Genomic DNA, 25,502 nt, shown 5'->3' on the forward strand with positions numbered 1-25,502 from the left:
TCTTCAGCAACACTAGTGCTCTCACTGCCTCCCCCCCTCTGTCTCTCCCCTCCCTGTCTCTTCCCCCCTCTGTCTCTCCCCTCCCTGTCTCTCCCCCCCTCTGTCTCTCCCCCCCTCTGTCTCTCCCCCTCTGTCTCTCTCCCCCCTCTGTCTATCTCCCCCCTCTATCTCTCCCCCTCTGTCTCTCTCCCTCCCCTCTGTCTCTCTCCCCCCCCCCCCTCTGTCTCTCTCCCCCTCTGACTCTCTCCCCCTCTGTCTCTCTCCCCCCCCCCTCTGTCTCTCTCCCCCCCCCTCTGTCTCTCCCCCCCTCTGTCTCTCCCCCTCTGTCTCTCTCCCCCCCCTCTGTCTCTCTCCCCCCCTCTGTCTCTCCCCCCCTCTGTCTCTCCCCCTCTGTCTCTCCCCCCCCTCTGTCTCTCTCCCCCCTCTGTCTCTCTCCCCCCTCTGTCTCTCTCCCCCCCCCTCTGTCTCTCTCCCCCCTCTGTCTCTCTCCCCCCCCTCTGTCTCTCTCCCCCCCCTCTGTCTCTCCCCCCCTCTGTCTCTCTCCCCCCCCCCCCTCTGTCTCTCTCCCCCCCCCTCTGTCTCTCCCCCCCCTCTGTCTCTCCCCCCCCTCTGTCTCTCTCCCCCCCTCTGTCTCTCTCCCCCCTCTGTCTCTCTCCCCCCCCCCTCTGCCTCTCCCCCCTCTGTCTCTCCCCCCCCCCCCCTCTGTCTCTCTCCCCCCCTCTGTCTCTCTCCCCCCCCCTCTGTCTCTCTCCCTCCCTGTCTCTCTCCCCCTCTGTCTCTCTCCCCCTCTGTCTCTCTCCCCCCTCTGTCTCTCTCCCCCCCTCTGTCGGTCTCCCCCCCTTGTCTCTCTCCCCCCCTCTGTCTCTCTCCCCCCCCCTGTCTCTCTCCCCCTGTCTCTCTCCCCCCTCTGTCTCTCTCCTCCCCCCCCTCTGTCTCTCTCCCCCCTCTGTCTCTCCCCCCCTCTGTCTCTCTCCCCCCTCTGTCTCTCCCCCCTCTATCTCTCCCCCCCTCTGTCTCTCTCCCCCTCTGTCTCTCTCCCCCTCTGTCTCTCTCCCCCCCTCTGTCTCTCTCCCCCCTCTGTCTCTCTCCCCCCTCTGTCTCTCTCCCCCCCTCTGTCTCTCTCCCCCCCTCTGTCTCTCTCCCCCCCTCTGTCTCTCCCCCCCCTCTGTCTCTCTCCCCCCCTCTGTCTCTCCCCCCCTCTGTCTCTCTCCCCCCTCTGTCTCTCTCCCCCCCTCTGTCTCTCTCCCCCCCTCTGTCTCTCTCCCCCCTCTGTCTCTCTCCCCCCCTCTGTCTCTCTCCCCCCCTCTGTCTCTCTCCCCCCCTCTGTCTCTCTCCCCCCCCCTGTCTCTCTCCCCCCCCCCTCTGTCTCTCTCCCCCCTCTGTCTCTCTCCACCCCCTCTGTCTCTCTCCCCCCCTCTGTCTCTCTCCCCCCCTCTGTCTCTCCCCCCCCTCTGTCTCTCCCCCCCCCTCTATCTCTCCCCCCCTCTATCTCTCCCCCATCTATCTCTCTACCTTTCTCCCGCTCTATCACCCCCTTTGTCTCTCTCCTTCTTTCTCCACGTCCAAATTCAGGAGCAGCTTATTCCTAACAGGCACCACAACCTCCAACTAAACTCCAAACTACTACCCTGAGCTACCAATCAAACTCTCTCTGTCTATCTTTACTGGACTAGCACTAAACGTTATTCCTGGTATCATGTATGTGTACACTGTAAATGGCTCAATTGTAATCGTGTACAGTCTTTCTTCTGACTGGTTAGCACGTAACAGAAGCTGTTCACTGTACCTCGCTCGGTACACGTGACAATAAAATAAACTGAGCTACACACTGCCGTGATTGCACTAGAGATTCTGGGGCATTTCTTTTGTCTTTGCCCTCTCTGGGTTGTTTGTGGTTAAATGTTGAACCTTTTGTCGTTTAATAATGATATCAACTGCATACGATATTAGACATAGATGGACACAAAATGCTGGAGTAACTCGGACAGGAACGGGTGATGTTTCAGGTTGATTCCACTCTTCAGACGTCTTAGCCTGAAGAAGGGTCTCGACCCGAAATGTCACTATTCCTTTTCTCCAGAGCTGCTGCCTGACCCGCTGAGTTACTCCAGCATTTTGTGTCTGCCTTCGGTGTGAAGCAGCATCTGTAGTTCCTTCCTACACACAATGTTTAAATTTCTTAATTTAGCTTAGTTAACATAGAAACATAGAAACATAGAAAATAGGTGCAGGAGGAGGCCATTCGGCCCTTCGAGCCAGCACCGCCATTCATTGCGATCATGGCTGATCGTCCACAATCTATACCCCGTGCCTGCCTTCTCCCCATATCCCTTGATTCCGCTAGCCCCTAGAGCTCTATCTAATTCTCTCTTAAATCCATCCAGTGATTTGGCTTCCACTGCCCTCTGTGGCAGAGAATTCCACAAATTCACAACTCTCTGGGTGAAAAAAGTTTTTTCTCACCTCAGTTTTAAATGGCCTCCCCTTTATTCTAAGACTGTGGCCCCTGGTTCTGGACTCCCCCAACATTGGGAACATTTTTCCTGCATCTGGCTTGTCCTTTTATAATTTTATATGTTTCTATAAGATCCCCTCTCATCCTTCTAAACTCCAGTGAATACAAGCCTAGTCTTTTCAATCTTTCCTCATATGACAGTCCCGCCTTCCCAGGGATCAATCTCTGCTGCACTGCCTCAATTACAAGGATGTCCTTCCTCAAATTAGGAGACCAAAACTGTACACACTACTCCAGATATGGTCTTACCAGGGCCCTATACAACTGCAGAAGAACCTCTTTACTCCTATACTGAAATCCTCTTGTTCTGAAGGCCAACATTCCATTAGCTTTCTTCACTGCCTGCTGTACCTGCACACCAACTTTCAGTGACTGGTGTACAAGGACACCCAGGTCTCGCTGCACCTCCCCCTTACCTAACCTAACTCCATTGAGATAATAATCTGCCTCCTTGTTTCTGCCGCCAAAGTGGATAACCTCACATTTATCTATATTATACTGCATCTGCCACACATCTGCCCACTCACTCAACCTGTCCAGGTTACCCTGCAACCTCCTAACACCCTCTTCCCAGTTCACACTGCCACCCAGCTTTGTGTCATCCGCAAACTTGCTAGTGGTTGCTTCTAATTCCCTCTTCCAAATCATTAATATATATGGTAAACAGTTGCGGCCCCAACACTGAGCCTTGCGGCACTCCACTTGCCACTGCCTGCCATTCTGAAAAGGACCCGTTTATTCCTACTCTTTGCTTCCTGCCTGCCAACCAATTTTCTATCCATGTCAACACCCTACCCCCAATACCATATGCTCTAATTTTGGTCACCAATCTCCCGTGCGGGACTTTATCAAATGCTTTCTGGAAGTCTAGATACACTACATCTACTGGCTCCCCTTCAAACATTTTACTTGTCACATCCTCAAAAAATTCCAGAAGATTAGTCAAGCATGATTTCAGTCCCATCAGTCTACCCAATACTATTTCTCGCCTAATGAAAATTTCTTTCAGTTCCTCTACCCCCCTAGATCCTCTGTCCTCTAGTACATCTGGGAGATTGTTTGTGTCTTCCTTAGTGAAGACAGATCCGAAGTACCTGTTTAGCTCTTCTGCCATTTCCTTGTTACCCAAAATAATTCCACCCGTGTCTGCCTTCAAGGGACCCACATTTGACTTTGCTACTCTTTTTCTCTTAACATATCTAAAGAAGCTTTTACTGTCCTTCCTTATATTCTTGGCCAGCTTCCCCTCGTACTTCGTCTTTTCAGCTCGTATTGCCCGTTTTGTTACCTTCTGTTGTCCTATGAAAGTTTCCCAATCCTCTGGCTTCCGGCTACTCTTTGCTGTGTTATACACCTTTTCTTTTAGTTTTATTCCATCCCTAACTTCCCACAGTTGCCTCCTACTCCCCTTAGAATCTTTCTTCCTTTTTGGAATTAAATGATCCTGCATCTTCCGGATTATGCTCAGAATTATACGTTCTCCCCGTGACAGCGTGTTTTCTCCAAGTGCTTCGGTTTCCTCCCACACTCTAAAGACGTACAGGTTTGTAGGTTAATTGGCTTGGTATACTTGTAAATTGTCCCCAGTGTGTGTAGAACAGTGTTAGTGTGTGGGGATCGCTAATCGGTACAGACTCGGTCGGCCGAAGGGCCTGTTTCCGCACTGTATCACTAAACTAATCTAGACTAGACTTAAAATAAAACACTCTTTTCTATTGAAATACTTTGATTTCTTATTAAAGTTGTGCATGTAAGGACATTTAAATTAGCCCATTGATTGGAGGAGCATTTTAAATATACACAAATTGTACACATATGTATGCATCCTTGTGCGCTGGTTAATATCACAAAACACGTCCAGATTAAACAACACAAAATTACTTCAGTTCTAGGGCAGCACGGTGGTGCAGCGGTAGAGTTGCTGCCTCACAGTGCCAGAGACCCACGTTCGATCCTGACTACGGGTGCTGTCTGTACGGAGTTTGTTCATTCTCCCTGTAACCTGCGGGGGTTTTCTCCGGTCCTCCAGTTTCCTCCCACATTCCAAAGACGTAGAAACATAGAAACGTTGAAAATAGGTGCAGGAGGAGGCCATTTGGCCCTTCGAGCCAGCACCGCCATTCATTATGATCATGACTGATCATCCACAATCAGTAACCCGTGCCTGCCTTCTCCCCATATCCCTTGATTCTGCTAGCCCCTAGAGCTCTATCTAACTCTCTTTTAAATTCATCCAGTGAATTGGCCTGCACTGCCCTCTGTGGCAGAGAATTCCACAAATTCACAACTCTCTGGGTGAAAAAGTTTCTTCTCACCTCAGTTTTAAAGGCCTCCCCTTTATTCTTAGACTGTGGCCCCTGGTTCTGGACTCCCCCAACATTGGGAACATTTTTCCTGCATCTAGCTTGTCGAGTCCTTTCATAATTTTATACGTCTCAATAAGATCTCCTCTCATCCTTCTAAACACCAGTGAATACAAGCCCAGTCTTCCCAATCTTTCGTGATATGACAGTCCCACCATGCCGAGGATTAACCTCGTGAACCTACGCTGCACTGCCTCAATAGCAAGGACGTCCTTCCTCAAATTAGGAGACCAAAACTGCACACAATACTCCAGGTGTGGTCTCACCAGGGCCCTGTACAACTGCAGAAGGACCTCTTTGCTCCTATAGACGTACAGGTTTGTAGGTTAATTGGCTTCGGTTAAATTGTAAATTGTCCCTCGTGTGTGTAGGATAGTGCTAGTATGCGGGGATCGCTGGCTGGCACGGACTCGGTGGGCCGAAGGGCCTGTTTCCACACTGTGTCACTAAACTAAACTCTGGACTAAATTGTGTAGGAAGGAACTGCAGATGCTGGTTGAAACCAAAGAGAGACTAAATAATCCCTTCAGCACAAAATTAGCTTGAAGTCAATGAGCAGGCTTTTTCACAGAAGGATTGGAGCAGCATTTTAAATCAGACTAGGCAGAAGAAGACTTCATTATGAGACAGCTCTAATGCCACATTAGTACTACCTCCCTCTAATGGTGCAGTGGATGCTAATTACACTCTGCTTCTTCAGAATTTGTGGAAAATCATTGACTATCAACAACAAACAAAAGCATTTCAACCTTCAATGTTCAATACTTGATCAAGCAGGTTTATATTAACACTATCACGTTCCTTCCTTCAGTTTAGTTCAGTTTTAGTTTAGAGATACAGCGCGGAAACAGGCCCTTCGGCCCACCGAGTCCGTGCCAGCCAGCGATCCACGCACACTAACACTATCCTACACACACTCAGGGACAATTTACAATTATACCAAGCCAATTAACCTACAATCTTGTACGTCTTTGGAGAGTGGGAGGAAACCGAAGATCTCGGAGATAGCTCAGGCAGGTCACGGGGAGAAGGTACAAACTCCGTACAGGCATCACCCTTAGTCAGGATCGAACCCGGGTCTCTGGCAGCAGCTTTACCGCTGCGCCACCGTGCCACCCTTCCTTCTTGTTCAGTATAACATTTTGGAAACCAGAGGGGCAGCAACAATATATATCAATCTAAATTCTTTGATATGAATCTTATGACCGTTCTTAAAAAAATAACTGTGTCACTTTAATGTAAATACAACCAGAATGTTAACCTCAAACAGAGTAAACAGTTGCAGGAATATACCCCCCTTTTGCATTTTGTTGAAAATTCAATGTAAATATGTTGTTTATAAATAGCGCAGATGGAAAATCATCTTCTGTAATAATGTTTAAACTAAAGAGAGACCATTTTTTCTCCCTTGCTTGATCTTTCAATATAAGGGATTACATCTAGATGCACACACACACACACACACACACACACAGATCTATATATCCATCTATGTGCATGTGTGTGTGTGTGTATGTGTGTGTGTGTGTGTGTGTGTGTGTGTGTGTGTGTGTGTGTGTGTGTGTGTGTGTGTGTGTGTGTGTGTGTGTGTGTGTGTGTGTGTGTTTTGTGTACATATAAACACACACACACACACACACACACACACATATAAAGATCAAGCAAGGGAGAAAAAATGGTCTAGCTTTAGTTTAAACATTATTACAGAAGATGATTTTCCATCTGCGCTATTTATAAACAACATATATATATATATATATGTGTGTTTATGTACACGAGTATATATATATATATATATACATACATATACACGGACATCTATGCACCCATATATATATATGCGTGTACATAAACACACACACACATATGCACAGAAACACATTCATGTATGTATATATATATAATATATATATATATATATATATATATATATACATATAAATGTGTTTCTGTGCATATATGTGTGTGTGTGTGTGTGTGTTGTGTATAGATAGACACGTGCATATTTATATATATATATATATATTATATATATATGCGCATGTGTCTAATATATACACAATACACACACAAGCACGCACATATATATGCAAAGACAAACATTTATACACACACACACACATATACTTACATACATACATGTGTGTATATATATATGTATATATTTATGTGTGTGTGTAAGTATATATATGTGTGTGTTCGTATATATATATATATATATATATATATATATATATATATATATAAACACGCATATGTGTGTGTGTGTATATATACATACACACATATGCATCTAATTTCAAAAAGTGATCTGCACAAATTTTTTAAATGTAGCCACAAAAAACGTTGTGCTTCACTGCGGCAAAATAGGGGATAATATAACAGATCATTTCTTTAATTAGTGCTGGCAACAGCATGCAATGTGAGCTCGGTACCGTGCAGAAAGCCTATATTTTATTTGTTGCTTGTTGCAGAGGCAGTGTGGAATGGTTAAGGCTGACTTTCTATGAAAATTAAAAGACCCCGTTTCCTTAGTAACAGGAATGAGGCAGATCATTAACATGCACGCGCGGAAAGGAGATTAAAAAATATAAACAGGGTTTGACAATCGTTGCTAACTCTGGCAAACCTCATAGTCTCTTTTAAGGTGAAGGGGGAAAAGATTTAATAGGAAACAGAGGGGTAACTTTTTCACTCAAAGGGCGGTGGGTGTATGGAACGAGCTGCCAGAGGAGGTAGTTGAGGCAGGGACTATCCCAACATTCAAGGAACAGTTAGACAGGTACAGTACATGGATAGGACAGGTTTGGAGGGATATAGGTCAAAGGGCGTGCAGCATAGGTTTACTAGGTTAATTCCCGGAATGGCGGGACTCTCATATGTTGAAAGACTGGAGCGACTAGGCTTGTATACACTGGAATTTAGAAGGATGAGAGGAGATCTTATCGAAACGTATAAGATTATTAAGGGGTTGGACACGTTAGAGGCAGGAAACATGTTCCCAATGTTGGGGGAGTCCAGAACAAGGGGCCACAGTTTAAGAATAAGGGGTAGGCCATTTAGAACTGAGATGAGGAAAAACTTTTTCACTCAGAGAGTTGTGAATCTGTGGAATTCTCTGCCTCAGAAGGCAGTGGAGGCCAATTCTCTGAATGCATTCAAGAGAGAGCTGGATAGAGCTCTTAAGGATAGCGGAGTCAGGGGGTATGGGGAGAAGGCAGGAACGGGGTACTGATTGAGAATGATCAGCCATGATCACATTGAATGGCGGTGCTGGCTCGAAGGGCCGAATGGCCTCCTCCTGCACCTATTGTCTATTGTCAAACGCAGGCAGGTGGGACTGGTGTAGCTGGGACATGTTGGTTGGCGAGGGCAAGTTGGGCTGAAGGGGCTGTACCACTCTGTGACTCTATGATTCTACATCCCCCCACCCCCCACCCCCACCTGCTCCCACTGCCTCTTGCAGACTCAAATGACTGGTTGCTAATTATTTCACATTGTGTTTGAAAATCTAGTTTATGTTTGGAAGCACATGGATCTGAAGCATTGCAAGTAAGCCTATTGAAATTTTAACCAAACATTATTACAACACTGTAACAGCATTCAATCCAATTATATTTCCTATAAGCTCCTCTCATTATTTGGTAAGGAGCAAAATATTCAATTTAGTTAAGTTTAGGTTTGTTTAGAGATGCAGCGCGGAAACAGGCCCTTCGTCCCATCGAGTCCTCGCCGACCAGCGATCCCCACACACTAACACAATCGTACACACACTGGGGATAATTTACAATTTTCCCAAGCCAATTAACCTGCGTGCCTGCACGTCTTTGGAGTGTGGGAGGAAACCAAAGATCTCGGAGAAAACCCACGCAGGGGAGAACGTACAAACTCCTTGCAGACAGCACCCGCAGTCGGGATCGAACCCGGGTCTCTGGCGCTGTAAGCGCTGTAAGGCAGCAACCCTACCACTGCGCGTGCTAATTGTTGAAGACTGTATCATAGATTTCAAATTAACTAATGCATATGTTGAAAGACTGGAGCGGCTAGGCTTGTATACACTGGAATTTAGAAGGATGAGAGGGGATCTTATCGAAACGTATAAGATTATTAAGGGGTTGGACACGTTAGCCAATGGAACGTGAAGAAAGCCAATGGAACGTTGGCCTTCATAACAAGAGGAGTTGAGTATAGGAGCAAAGAGTTCCTTCTGCAGTTGTATAGGGCCCTAGTGAGACCGCACCTGGAGTACTGTGTGCAGTTTTGGTCTCCAAATTTGAGGAAGGACATTCTTGCTATTGAGGACGTGCAGCGTAGGTTTACTAGGTTAATTCCCGGAATGGCGGGACTGTCGTATGTTGAAAGACTGGAGCAACTAGGCTTGTATACACTGGAATTTAGAAGGATGAGAAGAGATCTTATCGAAACGTATAAGATTATTAAGGGGTTGGACACGTTAGAGGCAGGAAACATGTTCCCAATGTTGGGGGAGTCCAGAACAAGGGGCCACAGTTTAAGAATAAGGGGTAGGCCATTTAGAACTGAGATGAGGAAAAACTTTTTCAGTCAGAGAGTTGTGAATCTGTGGAATTCTCTGCCTCAGAAGGCAGTGGAGGCCAATTCTCTGAATGCATTCAAGAGAGAGCTAGATAGAGCTCTTAAGGATAGCGGAGTCAGGGGGTATGGGGAGAAGTCAGGAACGGGGTACTGATTGAGAATGATCAGCCATGATCACATTGAATGGCGGTGCTGGCTCGAAGGGCCGAATGGCCTCCTCCTGCACCTATTGTCTATTGTCTCACTTCAAGTAACCCTTGCTTTCCCTCTCTCTCTGTCCTCCCCCACCCTAGTCATCTACCAGTTTCACTGTCCTCCTGATTAAATTTTACTGATTGTACACTTCGCTGTCACTTTCCCCTCAGCCAAACAATGAACCATTCTACCTTTCCTTGACCACCATCCCCTTTGATCTCTCATTTTCACACCTTACCCTTCCAGATCTCTAAGTCTCCCTCTCCCCTGACTCTCAGTCTGAAGAAGGGTCTCAACCCAAAACGTCAGCCATTCCTTCTTTCCAGAGATGCTGCCTGTCCCGCTGAGTTACTCCAGCATTTTGTGTTCATCTTCCGTGTAAACTAGCTTCTGCAGTTCCACACTAAAACACACTATGTCTTTATTTCTTATTTTAGTTCAGGGATGCAGCGTGGAAATAGGCTCTTCGGCCCACTGAGTCCGCACACCGACCAGTGATTGCTGTGCACTATTCTAAGCTACGCGCACTAGGGACAGTTTACAGACGCCAATTAACCCTACAAACCTGCACATCTTTGGAATGTGGGAGGAAACCGGTGCACCCGGAGAAAACCCACGCGGTCACGGGGGAGAACGTACAAACTCTTCAGTCCACCGAGTCCGCACCAACCAGCGATACCCACACATTAACACTATCCTACACGCACTAGGAACAATTTACAATTCTACCGAAGCCAATTAACCTACAAACCTGTACGTTAGAGAGTGGTGAATTTGTGGAATTCTCTGCCACAGAGGGCAGTGAAGGCCAATTCACTGGATGAATTTAAAAGAGAGTTAGGCAGAGCTCTAGGGGCTAGCGGAATCAAGGGATATGGGGAGAAGGCAGACACGGGTTACTGATTGTGGATGATCAGCCATGATCACAATGAATGGTGGTGCTGGCTCGAAGGGCCAAATGGCCTCCTCCTGCACCTATTTTCTACGTTCCTATGTCTTTGGAGTGTGGGAGGAAACCGAAGATCTCGGAGAAAACTCACGCAGGTCACGGGGAGAACGTACAAACTCCGCACAGACAGCACCCGTAGTTAGGATTGAACCCGGGTCTCTTGCGCTGTGAGGCAGCAACTCTACCCATTCTGCCTGTCCCGCTGAGTTACTCCAGCATGTATCAACCATATTTACCTTGCTTCCAGGTTTTGGGCCTCTCTTCTTGGGTATTTTCAGCGGGAGGATGGTTTTAGCTGGAGCTAGTTTAAAAGCCGTCTGCAGCATCTCCTGCCTCCTTTTCCTGCCCGGCTTCCTTCCTCTGCGCCCGGGAATGTGTTCTGAAGACACTTTCATTGCCGACTGCATTTCCCCCCCCCCCCTTTCTCCGGATCGCTGCTGGCGTTGGGACAAGCAACGACTTCACCAGAGAAATGAAACAGGTGATAAAAAGAAGACTTTCAACGACAGGGAAGTAAAACAATCAGAAATAAAATCACTACAAATTTCTTGCAGTCAACACTCTTTAAACACGCTGATTCCCATTCCTTTTACAATTCTATATATATTTGATGCATTTTATATATAATGTACATATGTACATCAATGTTATCCCCCACTCATTTTACTAGTTTATATACTTGATGCCTTTAATGTACATACACATACATAAATAAATGTGATCCCCATTCCTTTTACCAGTTGTTTTATAATTATATGTTTTATATGTAATATACACATAAATGTACAATAATTGTAATCCCCATTTCTTTTACTGTGTTACATATATCTTTGTTAAATTTTATATGTAAGACACATACATAAATCATTGTAATTCCCATCCCTTTTACTATATGATATATAGTTGATATATATTTCATATGTATATACACATAAGCCACATTAACATAATTCCCATACCTTTTACGATTATATATATTTCTTACATTTTATATGCAATAAACATCTGTACAAAGATTGTATTTCCTATTCCTTCTACTATTTAATAAAAATCTGATACATTTTACATGCAATGCACATAAGTACATCAATATTATTCTCAGTCTGACTGTATGATATATAATTTTACTGCATATATGATATATATCTTACTATATGAGATATATTCGATACATTTTCCATGTCATACACATGCAAACATTGATGTAAATGTGCAGATAGATATAAATACATCTCCAAATAATGTGACTGCTTGTGCCTGCTAACAACATTTGCAATTAAATTGTACACAGCATAATAAAATCTGCTGCAGCTCGTTAAATCGTTATTTCTGAATCAAGAATTGTGACCATGTAGGCAATGTGGTTCACTAGTTTGGATTACCTTGTTAACTAGACTACAGCACCGAGCCTCTGAAGTCGTGGACGTTGGAGCGGAGTTGTGGTACGGCCACAAGACACTGGCATCTTCCGCAAGCCCTTCCTCGTTGTAAAAACCGAAACTGTGGTAGCCCGCCTTTCTAGCAGCTGAGATCTCATTAAAGTAAAGCATTCAGAGCAGAGCGCAAACTCGATTTGCCACAGCTACAACAGTGACAGCATCACCCACAACGAGCGACCGACCAACCAACCAACCCTCTGCTTTCAGAATGGGGAGAGGGAGGGAGGGGAGAGAAAAAAAACAAAAAACAATTCACACTCACAAAATGAAGACGAGATGTTTCCTCTCGGTCGGCTCAACAGGGCAAACATGAGGAAAGCAAATAATGCTGAAATAAATAAGCAAAACACATTTAGAATCCACCACGCAGAAATAAATCAGGTGGGTGGCTGTGAATGAGGAATGAAGAATGTGTGTGTGGGGGGGGGGGGGGTTCAGGGAAGAAGAGCATTGGGGAGATCTAAACGATTGAGTTTTAACCCCTCACTGGTTGAAGCATGTGGTGCTGGTAATGGTACTTGAAAGAGGATGGGATCCAATCAGGCATTTCTCCACTGCTACTTTTTCCAGCTACTCTATTTGGCTCACCTCCACTGTTTCCAGGGAAACAGCACTGCAAATGTCAAGTCAGCATCCCGTCTGTCACTAGTTCAGTTTCAGTTTAGAGATGCAGCGTGGAAACAGGCCATGCAGCCCACCGAGCCCGCGCCGACCGGCGGTCCCCACGTTACACTAACACTATCAATAGGCAATAGGTGCAGGAGGAGGCCATTCAGCCCTTCGAGCCATCACCGCCATTCAATGTGATCATGGCTGATCATTCTCAATCAGTACCCCGTTCCTGCCTTCTCCCCATACCCCCTGACTCCGCTATCATTAAGAACGTGCACTAGCCCAGGTTAATTCCTGGAAGGGCGGGACTGTCATATGTTGAAAGGCTGGAGCGACTGGGCTTGTATACACTGGAATTTAGAAGGATGAGAGGGGATTTTATCGAAATGCATAAGATTATTAAGGGGTTGGACACGTTAGAGGCAGGAAACATGTTTCCAATGCTGGGGGAGTCCAGAACCAGGGGGCACAGTTTAAGAATAAACCAATAGAACGGAGATGAGGAAAAAAAAATTCAGTCAGAGAGTTGTGAATCTGCGGAATTCTCTGCCTCAGAAGGCAGTGGAGGCCAATTCTCCGAATGCATTCAAGAGAGAGCTAGATAGAGCTCTTAAGGATAGCAGAGTCAGGGGGTATGGGGAGAAGGCAGGAACGGGGTACTGATTGAGAATGATCAGCCATGATCACATTGAATGGCGGTGCTGGCTCGAAGGGCCGAAGGGCCTCCTCCTGCACCTATTGTCTATTGTCTATTGGTGTGTGGGAGCCAGTTGTGTTTGTACTGGCTGTTTTAGCATATTATATTATTTTGTATCTTGCAGTAATATATTTGGACACTTGGGGGCCATCATGAGCTGAGTACATATATGGGCATAATGGACTGGGAGGAGCCGGGATTAGGAGTACATGTGGAAATGCAGAGGCGGGAGGGCACAGACACAGGGAGTATGGTGAGGTACAGTTCTTACCAGACCTGCGACGAGAGTTGAATTCTTGGGGATTTAAAGACCTGTTTAGTACAACTACTTCAATAAACGACTAATTAAACTGAAACATAGAAACGGAAACATAGAAACATAGAAAATAGGTGCAGGAGGAGGCCATTCAGCCCTTCGAGCCAGCACCACCATTCAATGTGATCATGGCTGATCATCCACAATCAATACCCGTGCCTGCCTTCTCCCCATATCCCTTGATTCCACTAGTCCCTAGAGCTCTATCTAACTCTTCCCTTAAATCCATCCAGTGAGTTGGCCTCCACTGCCCTCTGTGGCAGAGAATTCCACAAATTCACAACTCTCTGGGTGAAAAGGTTTCTTCTCACCTCAGTTTTAAATGGCCTCCCCTTTATTCTAAGACTGTGGCCCCTGGTTCTGGACTCCCCCAACACTGGGAACATTTTTCCTGCATCTAGTTTGTCCAGTCCTTTTATAATTTTATATGTTTCTATAAGAGCGACACGGTGGCGCAGCTGTAGAGTTGCTGCCTCACAGCGAATGCAGCGCCGGAGACTCAGGTTCGATCCTGACTACGGACGCCGTCTGTACGGAGTTGTACGTTCTCCCCGTGACCTGCGTGGGTTTTCTCCGAGATCTTCGGTTTCCTCCCACACTCCAAAGACGTACAGGTATGTAGGTTAATTGGCTGGGCAAATGTAAAAATGTCCCTAGTGGGTATAGGATAGTGTTAGTGTGCGGGGATCGCTGGGCGGCGCGGACCCAGTGGGCCGAAGGGCCTGTTTCTGCGCTGTATCTCTAAATCTAAAAAAAAATCTAAAAAGATCCCCTCTCATCCTTCTAAACTCCAGTGAATACAAGCCTAGTCTTTTCAATCTTTCCTCATATGACAGTCCCACCATCCCAGGGATCAATCTCGTAAACCTACGCTGAAACGTCTTGAAGATCTCTCTGTTGGGGGTCACGATCGATCACTCCCACTCCCTGTCAGCTAGGGTACTGTCCGACTCACCTCTATCCCATTGCGGACATTGGACTTTGTCTGTGGAACTGATGCTCTACAATGCTGAGAACTATATTCTGCACTCTGTATCTTCCCCTTTGCTCTACCTATTGTGCTTGAGTTTGACTTGATTGTATTTATGTAAAGTATATACTGTATGATCTTTTCAAATCTTCTACCTCGGTAAACATGACACTAGTAAAGCTAAACTTTCAAGATTCACTGTTCCATCAAAGTGAAGATTGGTTGAGTAATTATTATGCGTCTCTTACTAAATGTGAAAAATTAACATATGACATTTTTACATGTACAATAAATTAGCCCGTAATAAATAAATTATTAGAGCCAAATGTAAGAACCTGTTCTGGAGAGACATAGGTGGGTGTGAGTTTGATAATGAAATGAGACTATATATCTTTTTAAGACATGTTAATATTAATATAATATAATAATATATTAATATAAAATATAATAATACAGTGCGGCACGGTGGCGCAGTGGTTGAGTTGCTGCCTTCCAGCACCAGAGACCCGGGTTCGAACCTGACTACAGGTGCTGTCTGTACGGAGTTTGTACATTCTCCCTGTGACCTGGAATAAACATGCAGGTAAAGCAAGCAGTGAAGAAAGTTAATAGCATGTTGGCCTTCATAACAAGAGGATTTGAGTATAGGAGTAAAGAGGTCCTACTGCAGTTGTACAGGGCCCTAGTGAGACCACATCTGGAGTATTGTGTACAGTTTTGGTCTCCTAATTTGAGGAAGGACATCCTTGCCATTGAGGCAGTGCAGCGTAGGTTCACGAGGTTAATCCCCGGGATGGCGGGACTGTCATATGAGGAAAGATCGGAAAGACTGGGCTTGTATTCACAAGAATTTAGAAGAATGAGAGGGAATCTTATAGAAACATATAAAATTATAAAAGGACTTGACAAGCTAGATGCAGGAAAAATGTTCCCAATGTTGGGGGAGACCAGAACCAGGGGCTACAGTCTAAGAATAAAGGGGAGGCCATTTAAAACTGAGGTGAGAAAAAACGTTTTCACCCAGAGAGTTGTGAATTTGTGGAATTCTCTGCCACAGAGGGCAGTGGAGGCCAATTCACTGGATGAATTAAAAAGAGAGTTAGATAGAGCTCTAGGGGCTAGTGGAATCAAGGGATATGGGGAGAAGGCAGGCACGGGTTACTGATTGTGGATGATCAGCCATGATCACAATGAATGGTGGTGCTGGCTCGAAGGGCCAAATGGCCTCCTCCTGCACCTATTTTCTGTTTCTATGTTTCTATGACCTGCGTGGGTTTTCTCCGGGTGCTCAGGTTTGCTCTCACACTCCAAAGACGTGCATGTTAGTAGGTTAATTGGATTTGGTAAAGATTGTAAATTGTCCCCCGTGTGTAGGGGAGTGCTAGCATATGGGGCGATTGCTGGTCGGCGTGGACCCGGTGGGCCGAAGGGCCTCTTTGCGCGCTGTATCTCTAAATTAAATTAAGGACTTCTTTCAGATTTCTTTCATGTTTACTGATTTGAAATTGAAATTGAAGATAATGCGCAAAAATCATCGTAAATAATAACATTCTCTGTCCTCTTTGATTCCCTGCTCCCATTATTTTCCAAAATTAAATGTTTCTTCCCCATAAGTTTGTTCAGTAAATCAACATTTCTTTCGTAACCAGCCGTTGCATCCTCCTGCATTTTAGCAGATCTGATATCAAAGAAGTCAAGCATTAAATTGCATCCGCTGCTCTAGATGTCAACTTATTTACATCGGCGAAACCAAGCGCAGGCTCGGCGATCGCTTCGCTGAACACCTGCGCTCGGTCCGCGTTGACCAAACTCATCTCCCGGTGGCCAAGCACTTCAACTCCCCCTCCCATTCCCAGTCTGACCTTTCTGTCATGGGCCTCCTCTAGTGCCATAGTGAGGCCCACCGGAAATTGGAGGAACAGCACCTCATATTTCGCCTGGGCAGCTTGCAGCCCAGTGGTATGAACATCGACTTCTCCAACTTTAGATAGTTCCTCTGTCCCTCTCTTCCCCTTCTCCTTCCTAGATCTCCCTCTATCTTCCTGTCTCCACCTATATCCTTCCTTTGTCCCGCCCCCCTGACATCAGTCTGAAGAAGGGTCTCGACCCGAAACATCACCCATTCCTTCTCTCCCGAGATGCTGCCTGACCTGCTGAGTTACTCCAGCATTTTGTGAATAAATACCTTCGATTTGTACCAGCATCTGCAGTTATTTTCTTTAAAATCTTGTTCTGACTTCTCTAAGCCTCTTTGTTCTCTAATTAAGGAATGTTACACATGAATTGGTATTAATAGAGTAAATTCACGAGGCTGCAGTTGTTGCTGCAAACTGACGGTGGACAGAAGTTGGCAACAAGTGATAGGAGCAGAATTTGGCCATTCGGCCCATTAAATCTACTCCGCCATTCAATCACGGCTGACCTATCAACCCCATTCTCCTGCCTTCTCCCAACAACCCTTGACGCCGGTACTAATCAAGAATCTATCTATCTCTTGCCTTAAAAATATCCATTGGCTTGGCCTCCACAGCCTTCTGTGGCAATGAATTCCACAGATTCACCACCCTCTGACCAGAGAAATTTCCTCCTCATCTCCTTCCTAAAGGAACGTCCTTTAATTCTGAGGCTGTGCCCTCTGGTCCAAGACTCTCCCACTAGTGGAAGCATCCTCTCCACACCACTCTATCCAGGCCGCTCACTATTCGGTAAGTTTAGTTGTCATGAATACTGACGACAGAACAATGAAATTCTAACTTGCATCTGCATAACGGGCCTATAAACACCACTGTATCATAGATACATATATACAAGCAAAGATTTAATAAATCAACAAACCTAGTGCTTGTGCAAAGATTTAGTTTAGTTTAGCTTGGTTTAATTTATTGTCACATTTACTGAGGTACAGTGAAAAGCTTTTGTGTGCTACCCAGTCAGCGGAAAGACTATACTTAATTACAATCGAGCCAGTGTACAGATACATGATAAAAGGACTAACGTTTAGTGCAAGGTAAAGCCAGTAACGTCCTTAGGTCAACCAAAGATCATCCATTGTTCGTAATTGAGGACAATGTCATGCAGGGGATGCGATTGTTTTCCGGATGGTATCTCCGGTCGCTCTGCAGCCTAACATTGTGGAGCTGGCGGCCTTGCTCGAGACTGACTTTGAGCCCCACCGTGGGGGCTGTGGACTTACCATCGGAGCCGATTCCTTGCGTGGGATCGACGCTCCAACCGCGGCCTGTGGACTTTAACATCGCGGAGCTCGCAGTCTCGGGTTGAGACTGAGGTCGGGCAGCTCCAAAAGCCGCACGAGGTTTGACGAGCCCCGACCCGGGGTAGATCGCCCGGCATGGGGGAGCTGAGATTCCCCCCCCGATGCAGCAGCTGGATCGTCTCGACGAGGAAGGCCCACCGCCGGCTAAGGGATTAAGATCGTCCCGTCGACGAAGGCTCGAGGCCCCGACCGCTGGAGGACAAAGAAGGGAGTGATTGAACTTTCTTTTGCCTTCCATCACAGTGGGGAATGTGGAGGAGTCACTGTGGTGGATGTTCATGTTAAAAAGTATCTTGTGTGTCCTGTTGCTTTTTATTGGTATGACTGTGTGGCAAATGAAATTCCTCGCATGTTGCAAAACATACTTGGCTAATAAAGTATGATTGTGATTGTGATGATTATGAGGGTGGTGGGTGCATGGAATGAGCTGCCAGAGGAGGTAGTTGAGGCATGTACCGTAACAACTTGGATAGTAATGGTTTGGTGAGATATGGGCCAAACGTGGGCAGGTAGGACCAATGCAGATGGCGCATCTTGGAGAGGCCTGGACATGTTGGGCCAATGGGCCTGTTTCCATGCTGTATGACTATCCTACGATTATCTCTCTAGCCTTGTGTTCAAGAGCCTGATGGTCATTGGGATGAAGCTATTCTTGAACCTGGTGGTCACGTTTTTCAGACTCCTATACTTTCTTCCTGGTTTGGGAGTGAAATGTGAGTGTGGCCGGTGGGGGGGGGGGGTGTATGTTTGATGATATTGGATGCTTTTTTTGAGATGCTACAAGATGAAGAGCTAATCCTTCAAAATAGAGGCGTGCAAAAAGTTATTTTTACAGAGGGGGGTGGATGAATCTCAAGACTTGTCTGCCCCAGGCGTTGTGGAGACTAGATCATTGGAAGTATTTGAGATGAAGGGGGTAAATGTGGGAGAGACTAGGGAATTAAGGGACAAGTGGAGCTGGCACGGAGGCGGGGCCGAGATCAGTGCAGCGCACCCATTGAAATGAGACTATATATATTTTTAAGGCATAAATATTAATATAATATAATAATATATTAATATAAAATATAATAATAGAGGGCGGCACGGTGGCGCAGTGGTTGTGTGCAGTTTTGGTCTCCTAATTTGAGGAAGGACATCTTTGCCATTGAGGCAGTGCAGCGTAGGTTCACGAGGTTAATCCCTGGGATGACGGGACTGTCATATGAGGAAAGATTGGAAAGACTGGGCTTGTATTCACTAGAATTTAGAAGAATGAGAGGGGATCTTATAGAGACGTATAAAATTGTAAAAGAACTGGACAAGCTAGATGCAGGAAAAATGTTCCCAATGTTGGGGGAGTCCAGAACCAGGGGCCACAGTCTAAGAATAAAGGGGAGTCCATTTAAAACTGGGGAGGCCATTTAAAACTAGCCATTTAAAACTGAGGTGAGGAAAAACTTTTTCACCCAGAGTTGTGAATTTGTGGAATTCTCTGCCACGGAGGGCAGTGGAGGACAATTCACTGGATGAATTTAAGAGAGAGTTAGATAGAGCTCTAGGGGCTAGTGGAATCCAGGTATATGGGGAGAAGGCAGGCACGGGTTACTGATTGTGGACAATCAGCCATGACTGGTAGATCAGACTTGAGGGGTTTTGTGATCTTCTCCATCTTCTATTCCCCTGCATTCTCGTGCTATAGTCGACACACCTCAAGGTATCCTCGATGACTCCAATTTAGATTTAGTTTCAGTTTTGGAGATGCAGAACAGATCGTGTCTCTGGTCGATCTGCGGCCTAACATCGTGGAGCTGGTGGCTTTGCTTGGGACTGACTTTGAACCCCACCCCAGGACCGTGGACTTACCATCTGGTCGTGCGACCCCGTGCCTGGGATCGACACTCCAACCGCGCCCTGCGGACTTTAACATGGCGGAGCTCGCAGTCTCGGGTTGAGACCGATCGGGAAGCTCCAAAGCCGCATGAGGTTCGACAAGCCCCGACCCGGGGTAGATCACCCAGCGTGGGGGAGCTGAGATCCCCCCCCCGATGCAGGAGCTGGATCGCCCAGACGAGGAAGGCCCACCGCCGGCTACGGGAGTCAAGATCGTCCCGGCAACGGAAGGTTAGAGGCCCCGACTGCTGGAGGACAAAGAAGGGAGAGATTGAACTTTTATTCACCTTCCTTCACAGTGAGGAATGCAGTGTGTTCATGTTAAAATGTTTTTTTTGTGTCCTGTTGCTTTTTATTGTTATGACTGTAAGGCAAATGAAGTTCCTCGTATGTTGCAAAACATACTTGGCTAATAAAGTATTAGTGTGATTGTGAAACAGGCCCTTCGGCCCACCGAGTCCGCGCCGACCAGCGATCCCCGCACACTTACACTATCCTACACACACTAGGGATAATTTACAATGACACCAAGCCAATTAACCTACAAACCTGTACGTCTTTGGAGGAAACCGGAGCACCCAGAGAAAACCCACGCATGTCACAGGAAGAACGTACAAACGTACAAAAAGGAAGCACCCATAGTCAGGATCAATCCCGGGTCTCTAGTGCTGTAAAGCAGCGACTCTACCGCTGCGCCACCGTGCCTCATGTTCCTATTAAAACTATCCCCTCTGACTTTAAAGCTATGTCCTCTGATTGAGTAGGTTCGGGAGAGGTGGCCATGCTAAGTAAACTTTGGTGCTTCCATTCAATAGGTAATAGACAATAGGTGCAGGAGGAGGCCATTCGGCCCTTCGAGCCAGCACCGCCATTCAATGTGATCATGGCTGATCATTCTCAATCAGTACCCCGTTCCTGCCTTCTCCCCATACCCCCTGACTCCGCTATCCTTAAGAGCTCTATCTAGCTCTCTCTTGAATGCATTCAGAGAATTGGCCTCCACTGCCTTCTGAGGCAGAGAATTCCACAGATTCACAACTCTCTGACTGAAAATGTTTTTCCTCATCTCTGTTCTAAATGGCCTACCCCTTATTCTTAAACTGTGGCCCCTTGTTCTGGACTCCCCCAACATTAATAATAATAATAATAATACATTTTATTTATATAGCGCTTTTCATATACTCAAAGACGCTTTACAGAGATTTTGAGAACATAGGGAAATTAATAAATAGATAAATAAGTAAATAAATAAATGAACAGAGAAAGGAGACAGTAGGTGAGGTGACCTTCAGTGGTTGAAGGCAGTACTGAACAGGTGGGACTTCAGCGATGTTTTGAATGTGGTGAGTGTGGGGGAGTCTCTAACGGTTTGGGGTAGTGAGTTCCATAGGGTGGGAGCAGCGATGGAGAAAGCCCTGTCCCCCCAGGATCTGAGTTTAGTCCGGATGTGGGGGGATAGGAGATTGGCAGCGGCAGAGCGGAGGGTGCAGGTGGGAGTGTGCCGGTGGAGGAGGTCGGTCAGGTAGGATGGGGCCAGGTTATGGAGGGCTTTGTAGGTTATGAGGAGGATTTTGTACTGGATTCTCTGGGGGATGGGGAGCCAGTGGAGTTTATAAAGGACGGGGGTGATATGGTCACGGATCGAGGTGTGTGTGAGTAGACGGGCAGCGGAGTTTTGAATGTATTGAAGTTTATTGATGATTTTTGAGGGTGCGCCATAGAGGAGGCTGTTGCAGTAGTCCAGACGGGAGGTGATGAAGGCGTGGATGAGGGTTTCTGCAGCTGTGGAGGAGAGGGATGGACGGAGACGGGCAATGTTTTTGAGGTGGAAGAAGGCTGTCTTTGTGATGTGTTTGATGTGTTTGTCGAAGGAGAGGAACATGTTTCCTGCCTCTAACGTGTCCAACCCCTTAATAATCCTATATGTTTCGATAAGATCCCCTCTCATCCTTCTAAATTCCAGTGTATGCAAGCCTAGCCTTTCCAACTTGACAACCTCTTTCCTATAACATGGTGACCAAACATGAACACAATACAGTTTCAGTTTAGTTTGTTATCACGTGTACCGAGGCATAGTTCCAGCCGTGGCCTTATCAATGTCTTATATAGCAGTAACATGATCTCCCAAAGTCTACACTCAATAGTCTGACTGATGGCCTTTTTTGCCACCCTCTCTCCCTGTGACGCCACTCTCCTCTCTAATCAACGTTTGAGTTTAGCAATTCATTGATCAATAATCCCAGTATCATGACTCAGTAGCTAGATCTACTCAAACGCACACAGAAGCCACAATAGGTGGGCGGCACGGCGGCGCAGCGGTAGAGTTTGGTGCTAATGGAAGAAGTTTCATTGAAATCGGTGTTATATTTTAAAGTTATTCACATTTTAATGTTTAAATCTATCTCCTAGGGAGGGAGGGGGAGGGAGGGAGAATAAGGGGGATGGAGTGAGGGGGAGGGGAAGGAGAAGGGGGGAGGGGGAGGGAAGGGGAGGGGAGGGGGGGAGGAGAGGGTGCTGCACCAATGCAGGAGAGGTTTGGGCCCAACGGGTCCACTTGTACTAGTATACCTCTAAAACATTCCTGCAGAAACAGCGTATAGATACATGTATCTATAAGGGAATAACGTTTAGTGCAAGGTAAAGTATCTCTATACTGAACAGATCTAAACTAAAGAGGCGGCACGGTGGCGCAGCGGTAGAGTTGCTGCCTTACAGCGAATGCAGCGCCGGAGACCCGGGTTCGATCCTGACTACGGGCGCCGGCTGCACGGAGTTTGTACGTTCTCCCCGTGACCTGCGTGGGTTTTATCCGGGATCTTCGGTTTTCTCCCACGCTCCAAAGACGTGCAGGTTTCGTAGGTTAATCGGCTTGGTATAAATGTAAAAATTGTCCCTCGTGGGTGTAGGGCAGTGTTAGTGTGCGGGGATCGCTGGGCGGCGCGGACCCGGTGGGCCGAAAGGGCCTGTTTCCGCGCTGTGTCTCTAAAGTAAATACGCCGTGAGGGGTTCGACAAGGTCAACAAACAGGGTAATCATCCTGAGATTATTATGAATTATTCATGCAGTTAGGGGATAAAGGGCCATTGGAAGAGTCAACGGTCAACAGTTTCTCACTTGGAATTATTAATTTTTAAACCACTCTCAGGAATTGCACATCCCCAAGTGAATCACTGAAGATGGCAACATGTTAGTGAGGTTATCAAACAGCTGGTTCCTGTACCAATACACCAGCGCTGGTCTCCCAATCAGTGCGATTTATACTGTACACACACGCACTGATGCGGTGCAGGGTACATTAACTCTCTGTGTAAATAATTTGCTCTGCACATCTCCTTTAAACTCTTCCCCTACCCTCACCTTTAAGCTATGTCCTCTGGTTCTCGATTCTCCTACTCTATCTATTCTCCTACTCTATCTATTCCTCTCAAGATTTTGTACACGTTTATAAGATCATCCCTCATCCTCCTGCGCTCCACAAGGAACAAAGCCCGAGCCTGCTCAACCTCTGCAGAAGGATCAGGCTCTCGAGTACTGAACTGTATGCAAAAAATAATAATTTCATTGTACATTTGGGCGGCACGGTGGCGCAGCGGTAGAGTTGCTGCCTTACAGCGAATGCAGCGCCGCAGACCCGGGTTCGATCCCGACTACGGGCGCTGTCTGTACGGAGTTTGTACGTTCTCCCCGTGACCTGCGTGGGTTTTCTCCGAGATCTTCGGTTTCCTCCCACACTGCAAAAACGTACGGGTTTGTAGGTTAATTGGCTTGTGTAAAAATTGTCCCTAGTGGGTATAGAATAGTGTTAATGTGCGGGGATCGCTGGTCGGCGCGGACTCGGTGGGCTGAAAGGGCCTGTTTCCACGCTGTATCTCTAAACTAAACTAAACTAAACTAAATATTTGTACAAGTGTTATTGACTAGTGTGCAATTAAATTGCTTTTATGAATTGGTGTTCTCTGTATATGGAGAACATGGAACACAAAACAGTACACCACAGGCCCACAATGCCTGTGATTCCAATTTACGGGTTTAGGATCAGGTTTATTATTGTCATCTGTACTGAGATATGGTGAAAAACATTTCAGTTTAGTTTAGTTTAGAGTTACAGCATGAAAACAGGCCCTTCGGCCCACCGAGTCTGCGCCGACCAGCGATCCCCGCACACTGACACCATCCTACATACACTAGGGACAATTTACAATTTTACAAAGCCTACAAATTAACCTACAAACCTGTACATCTTTGGAGTGTGGGAGGAAACCGGAGCACCCAGAGAAAACCCACGCAGGTCACGGGGAGCACATGGACTTCCACAATGCCTGTGCCGAACATGATGTCGAGTTTAGGGTTTAGGATTAGGTTTATCATTGTTGTCACCTGTGCTGAGATATGGTGAAAAGCTTTTGTTTGTGTGGTGTCCATTTAAACCAATTAATATTATAAACAGCCCGGTTTTCAGTTTCTCCTTAACGCCCAGCATTCTAGAGAAAATAATCAGATTTACAGAAGCCAATTAACCTACAAACCTGCACGTCTGTGGAGTGTGGGAGGAAACCGGAGCACCCGGAGAAAACCCACGCAGGTCCCGGGAAGAACGTACAAACTCCGAACAGACAGCACCCGCAGTCAGGATCAAACCTGAGTCTGTGGTGTTGTAAGGCAGCAATTCTACCGCTGCGCCACCATGCCACCCCAATATTGTTATGGAAAGTCATGCCAAGTCTAGTAGATTCATACGGTCATAGAGTCACACAGTGTGGAAATCGGCCCTTCGGCCCAACCTGTCTATGCCGACCAATATGTCCCATTGACTCTAGTCCCGCCTGCCTGCGTTTGGCCCATGTGCCTTTAAACTTATCTTATCTAAACGAGACTAGCCCCGCACGTCTCCTTTCCCTTCTCTCACCTTATAGCTATGCCTCCTAGTCTTCAACATTTCCACCCTGGAGAAAAAGGTTAGAAACATAGCAAAATAGGTGCAGGAGTAGGCCATTCAGCCCTTCGAGCCATTCAATGTGATCAAGATTTCAAGATCAATTTAATTGTCACATGTACCAATTAAGGTACAGTGAAATTTGACTTGCCATACAGCCACACTAAGTAAAAAACAACAAGGCACACAGACACATAAAATAAAATTTATCACGAACATCCACCACAGCGGATTCCTCACAATACAATACAATACAATACAATATATCTTTATTGTCATTGTACCCAGGGGTACAACGAGATTGGGAATGCGCCTCCCATACGATGCAATAATTTAAGTAATTTAGACAACAGCAACCCAACGAAACAATTGTAACAGTTTTAGACAGGGTAAAGTGCAAGTTGATCTATGCATTGTGACCATCAGGCTCAGCAGGACCGGTTCATATGTTCTGCCCTGGGGATGAAGCTGTTCCTGAGTCTGGAGGTGCGGGCGTAGAAGGCCTTGTATCGTCTGCCCGATGGAAGGAGTTCGAACAGACTGTTGCAGGGGTGTGAAGAGTCTTTGTGGATGCTGGTGGCTTTTCTGAGGCATCGTGTGTTGTAGATGCCCTCCAAGTCTGGTAGCTGTGTTCCGATGGCCCTCTGAGCTCTATGGACTACCCGCTGTAGAGCTTTCCTCTCTGCCTCCGTGCAGCTGAGGTACCACACAGGGATGCCATGCGTTAGGATGCTCTCTATGGTGCAGCGGTAGAAGATCGTCAGCAGCTGTTGGGGTAGACCAGACTTTTTCAGTGTTCTTAGGTGGAACAGT

At 46.4% G+C, this 25,502-nt stretch overlaps 1 protein-coding gene across 1 annotated transcript in view; it reads right to left on the reverse strand.

Moving 5' to 3' along the window:
* Positions 1-12,228, reverse strand: part of scml4 (Scm polycomb group protein like 4) — a 32,820-nt gene extending 20,592 nt beyond the window's left edge. Inside the window, exons 1-2 of the mRNA XM_078399870.1 lie at positions 11,959-12,228; positions 10,813-11,035 (exon numbers count right to left, since the gene is read on the reverse strand). Coding sequence (XP_078255996.1) covers positions 10,813-10,983 — 171 coding nt within the window. The 5' untranslated portion in view covers positions 10,984-11,035; positions 11,959-12,228. The remainder of the gene's footprint in view (positions 1-10,812; positions 11,036-11,958) is intronic.
* Positions 12,229-25,502: the final 13,274 nt, after the last annotated feature.

This window comes from Rhinoraja longicauda, chromosome 5, assembly GCF_053455715.1.
Source record: "Rhinoraja longicauda isolate Sanriku21f chromosome 5, sRhiLon1.1, whole genome shotgun sequence".
NCBI classification, from domain to species: domain Eukaryota; kingdom Metazoa; phylum Chordata; class Chondrichthyes; order Rajiformes; family Arhynchobatidae; genus Rhinoraja; species Rhinoraja longicauda.